The following is a 5,370-nucleotide window of genomic DNA, read 5'->3' as shown; positions in this document are numbered from 1 at the left end:
GCATATGTTAGGCCTAGTACACAACATAGCATACATAAGACTCCCAAATACGAAAGCATGTTTGGTGGGTAACTGACCTTTCATGGAATTATTCATAGAGAACCTTTCAAGCACCTTGTCTATGTAATTAGCTTGAGAAAGTGCCAAGACCTTGTTCTTCATATCCCTTAGGATTTGGATTCCCAGAACATTGCTCGTCTCACCCAAATCTTTCATTTGGAACTTTTCGGCTAAAAACTTCTTTACGTTTGACAATGTCTCTACATAGTTACCAATGAGGAGAATGTCAACCACATAACTAGGAAAACCACCACTTTTCCTTTGATATATTTATATACATATGCCTCATCGACATTTTGTTCAAAGCCATATGCTTTAATTGTTTAATAAAAAGGTGATATTCCAAGATCTAGATGCTTGCTTTAATGCATAAATGGGTTTCACCAACTTACACTCCTTTTGATCTTCCCCCTTCTTGATGAACCCTTTTGGTTGTACCATATAGATATTTTCATCAAGATAGTCATTAAGAAAGGATGTCTTGACTTCCATCTGCCATATCTCATAATCATATGTGGCAGCTATGGATAAGAGGATGCAAATGGATTTCAACATGGCCACATGAGAAAATGTTTCTTCATAATCAACACCTTCTCTCTGAGTGTAACCTTTGGCTACTAGCTTTGCTTTGAAATTCTCCACCTGCCCATCTGCACCTCTTTTCTTCTTGTATATCCATTTACACCCAATGGGCCTGACATCTTCAAGTGGGTCTACAAGTTTCCAAGATAGAATGGGAATACATGGATTCCATTTCTTGGTTCATGGCTTCTTACCATTTCTCCTTTTCAGGATCATCCATAGCCTCTTTAAAGGTTAATGGATCTTCCTTGTATGTATCAGAAACAAGCAGATGTGCCTCATGTTCGTAGCGAACAAGTTGCCTCACAATCTTCCCACTACGATGTTGCACTGGGGTTTCCTTTTCAGGAATAGTGGTTTCCTCGGTTTTTCATTCATTTTTTAATGATAATGATGAAAGTGATGGAATTTTATCATCTATGAGTTCCTCCAATACTACCTTGCTCCAAGGTTTATAGTTATTCATATAGTCGTATTCATTTTGGTCCTTGAGACTATAGAAGTAACTGCCTCTTGTTTTTGGAGAGTAGCCTAGAAAAATGCGTATTTCAGACCTCGAATCAAGCTTCCCTGATTTGTTCCATTCCTCTGTTCCAGTGGCGTTTTGCTTATAGTCTTGGGTGGGACCACATTTTAAATTTAAGTCATCGTTTGAAGTGCATATCCCCAGAATGAGAGAGGAAGTGAAGAGTAGCTTAACATAGACCTAACCATGTCCAACAAGGTCCTGTTTCTTCTTTCTAAAACACCATTTTGCTGTGGCATTCCATGTGCTGTGATTTGGGATAGAATACCATACTCCAGCATTAAATCTTTGAATTCTAAATCCAACTATGCACCACCTTGATCTGATCGAAGTGTTTTAAGAGTTTTACCTAATTGCTTATCAGTCTCAACTTTGAATTCTTGAAACTTACCAAAGGTTTTGAATTTCCTAAGCATTAGACAGTATGAACATATCTTGAGTAATTGTCAATAAAAGTGACGAAGTACTCATTCAAACATCTTGCTTGTACATTGATTGGACCATAGACATTGATGTGTATAAGCTCCAAAGAATCTTTAGCACGAAATTGTTGAAACATATGGACTCACTAAAGATGTAATATTTATAATAGATGATAAGAGGTCATCTTTGGTTACAGAAATAATAGTGAAACTACAATGACTACATCCAAAGATTCCAGTCACTTAGTCAATCAGAAAAAGAAAAACGGTTGAAATGTTTGGTGCATCAATTCTCTTTTGATACCCTGAAAAGTTTGAACATTCCTTTCAAGCCAAAGTTGCCAACATAGAGCTAGTTTTGAAGATTGGTCATTACAAAAAAACGTTTTAATTGATGAGTAACAACATAGACTTCCAAGAAACATATAACTGCATGTTTTATGGGAAGAAAAAACTGCAGAAGCATGTACGAAAACTGTTTGCAGGCAGTAAATACAGGGCAATTTGTTTTTAAGAATATACATGCTAATCCCAAAGGGAAAAGCAATTGAGATTAAAGTAAAAATTCTTCATTATAAACTATCTTAGGAATACAAATACATGACACATTAACCCATATAATAATGACCTTGACATCACTGGTTCCAGGAAAAAACTTGTCTTCAAACTTGTGAAAACTAACAGTCATCACCCTGCCATGTTAAACTATGAAGATTCGATTAGAGTTCCAAGCCAGTGTGACAGCTACAATAAAATTTCTGATACCCTATGATTTTACTGGTAGTAATTGACAGGCAGGGAGCACACAATAATTCAAAGATTCATGCTCATTCAAATGTTGAATCATCATAATGTATTGTAAATGAGTATCAAAACTCAAACAAATTCTCAAAGACAGGGCAATCTTCTCCAAGATTATCTAGCAAAAGAGAAATAAATTAATTAGAAGTCTTATTCTTAATAAGACCCAAGAATCGGAAAAGTGTGTATGACACATTGTAACCTTCAGAAGAATAGTCAGAGAGAAGAATCACAATATCTAAAGGATGACTAGGAGGAAATGACCAGATTTCATGCTAAAAAATATGGTCAAAGTGTACAACCAAGAGGCAGATAATAAATTATATAGAAGAAAAATAAATGCTCACAACTAATTTATTAGAAAACCACAAAAATCAAAATTTGCATCCTGATGTTAAAAACACATAAAAGTTAGTTGTAACCTTTACTTACAATATGATAATAAGTTCATTAATACTTGAAAAAGTCATATATGCCCAATTTAGAGAGACATGTATAGACTGAACAAGCAAGAAATCAAAACATATCATATTGGCCCTCAAGCACTTGAAACAGTTGTCATTTCCATACCATTGGCCATCTAAACTTAAGTTGTAATGAGAAGAATTAATGGGTAAGTTACGCTGTGAAAAATGAAATAAGTAAAGCATATAAGTTGAGAGTGTAGTACATTTTTCTAATTCATTGGAAAATAAGCGCTGGGAATCGGGCGTAATGCGATGTAGAAAATCAACATAATCAGCCGAATGGAATTGAGCAAGCTCAACAGGGTATGCCTTGTGAGGCCGCTGCATCATATAATATTATTATTATTAGATAAAAACAACAAAATCAATAAAAAAAAAAAGAAAAAAAAAGGAAGGTTTATACAAAGAAGAAGAAGAAAAAGTACATAAATTTCCATCTTCTTGTGGAGATCATAGGAGAGAACGAGATGGTGGGTCATACAAAGACGATGAGGTTTCATGGGATGGTTTGGACGAAAGTAAACGATTCCCACATCCCCTACAACCACAAACCCCTTTTTTTCAATAAGTACACCAATCAATCAATCTCCATAAAAAAAAAACAAATTTCAAACCTTTTCTGTTTGGTCGTCAAGAAAATCAAGCAGAAATGATCAAACGGAAGAGAAATTAGAAACCTTTAGTACAGAGATGATCACCTCGAAGCTCTCCCATCTCACGTTCGCCGCATAAAATCTAATTCAAAACCACAAAATAATTTTAAATTAGAACGATCAATCGAGCACTTAAAGCTGTTAAAGAGTCTAAACGACTGAGTACGAACCTCGGCAAGACGGCGCGTGAGACGAGCTCAATGTCTCCGATCTTGAGGCTGGAAAAAGAGATGAAGATAAGGATTTGGATTCCCAAGGCTTCTGGGACTAAAAGATAGGCGAAGATGACGAGATGGAGAGAGAGGAGGAGGAGGATGAAGCCGCGTAGAAGGCTACCAACTTCAATGGCGACGAGCATGAAGTAAGGATCGGTGAGAGGGGAGAGAGGAGAGAGAGTGAGTCGCAGAGAGAGGAGAGGAGAGAGGGATGGGCAGAGAGAGAGGGAGGTCAGAGGACACAGATAGGAAAAGAAAAAGAGAAGAGGGAAAAACAAAGAAAGAGAGGGAAATATTAAGTGGCTGAATTTTTTTTAACGAGGCAATGCATACAGCTGCTATTGCCTCCAATAACGACAGAGCTTGTACCTGTTGGCATTGCTGTAATATGTTTTTATAAAAAATTATTTAAACATATATATATTAATAAAAAAATCATAACTAATAAATTTATATATTAAATTTTTTTACAATATTTTCCAATTAATAAAATAACTCTTTTATAACTAATCCAAATTTTATAAATGTGCTAAGAATAATATAGTTAATTTAATAAATATGTTAAAGAATAATAAATTTAAATTTTGATATAAAAATTATTATAAATACAAAAAATTTAGAAACAAAAAAATATAGTTTTAAAAGTTTTTAATAAATACATAATTTTTATAAATATATATTTACATAATTTAGTTTATTTTTAAAATTATAATGTACAAATTTTATAAATATGTTAAAGAATATTAAATTTAAATTTTGATATAAAAATGATTATAAATACAAAAGTTAATAATATGAAAAATTTAGAAACAAAAAACATATAGTTTTAAAAGTTTTTAATAAATACATAATTTATATATATATTTACATAATTTAGTTTATTTTTAAAATTATACTATTCATTAATTATAATTTTAGATTTTTTATTTGAATTTTGGCGACATTTTATGACTGTCGGCGTTGGACTTTTAATAACTGTCGGTGTTGGAGTCAATAGCGACAACGTTTAACTGTCAGCATTGGTCTTGAATTAACTGTCAGCGTTGGGGTCAATAGTGACACATTTTAATTGTCGGCATTGGTCTCGAATTAACTGTCGGCGTTGGGGTCAATAGCGACACCTTTTAACTGTCGACATTGGTCTCGAATTAACTATCGGCGTTGGGGTCAATAGCGACAGTCGACAGTTATTAGCTGTTGGCGTTGGTCTCTATGCCTACAGTTTTTAACTGTCGGCGTAGAGTCCCACTAAAAAATTACGACAGTCAACAGAGTTGACTATCATGGTTGGGTGTTGGGATATCCCAGTTTTGTAGTAGTGCCTTTCGCTGAGAAAGGGCGTTTGCTCATTTTGCCTTCTAGACAAGATTGACAAACCAGAAGAGTTCCAACTATTCGTTCTCTCAAAGGTCCATCTTTTGTTAACCGGTTTATTATGTCTAGTCCTATATGACAAAGTCTAAGATGCCAAAGATATGTGTCATCCTCATTTGAAACTTTTTGTCTTTTGTTTCCTTGTAATTTTTCTACTTTAAATAATTTCGAGTTATTTAGCGTTCGTTGATTAGGTTTGAGCATATACAATCCGTTTGTATGTTTTGCTTGACAAATTTTGAAACCATTCTTCGAAATAACAATCACAGT

General features: G+C 34.1%; 1 protein-coding gene across 4 annotated transcripts; it reads right to left on the bottom strand.

The window, feature by feature from the left end:
• Positions 1-2,093: 2,093 nt before the first annotated feature.
• On the bottom strand, positions 2,094-4,034 carry LOC133789925 (histone deacetylase 9-like). Of its 4 annotated transcripts, none has more exons than XR_009873788.1 (5): positions 3,682-4,034; positions 3,473-3,593; positions 3,284-3,396; positions 3,062-3,179; positions 2,094-2,509 (listed from the first exon to the last, which is right to left on the bottom strand). XR_009873788.1 is itself a non-coding variant. In XM_062227588.1 (5 exons), exons 2-5 carry the CDS (start codon positions 3,570-3,572, stop codon positions 2,460-2,462), a joined length of 318 nt encoding a protein of 105 aa, XP_062083572.1. In that variant the 5' UTR covers positions 3,573-3,593; positions 3,682-4,034; the 3' UTR covers positions 2,094-2,459. The 4 variants fall into 4 exon arrangements, 2 of the variants coding, with proteins under 2 accessions (XP_062083572.1, XP_062083570.1); XR_009873789.1 differs by having other exon boundaries at positions 2,094-2,295; XM_062227588.1 differs by having other exon boundaries at positions 3,536-3,593.
• Positions 4,035-5,370: the final 1,336 nt, after the last annotated feature.

Source organism: Humulus lupulus, chromosome 7 (genome assembly GCF_963169125.1).
Source record: "Humulus lupulus chromosome 7, drHumLupu1.1, whole genome shotgun sequence".
NCBI classification, from domain to species: Eukaryota; Viridiplantae; Streptophyta; class Magnoliopsida; order Rosales; family Cannabaceae; genus Humulus; species Humulus lupulus.
Note: the sequence above shows the minus strand (reverse complement) of the source record. Positions and strands in the feature narration are given on the sequence as shown.

What these genes read in the sequence shown, in the direction of transcription:
- LOC133789925 (XM_062227586.1), bottom strand. Translation starts at nt 3,572, where the DNA reads ATGGGAGAGCTTCGAGGTGATCATCTCTGTACTAAAG. An exon ending in TGATCATCTCTGTACTAAAG is followed by an intron (nt 3,397 to 3,535) that starts GTTTCTAATTTC and finishes TTGTGGTTGTAG; the next exon opens with GGGATGTGGGAATCGTTTAC. An exon ending in ACAAGAAGATGGAAATTTAT is followed by an intron (nt 3,180 to 3,283) that starts GTACTTTTTCTT and finishes TATATGATGCAG; the next exon opens with CGGCCTCACAAGGCATACCC.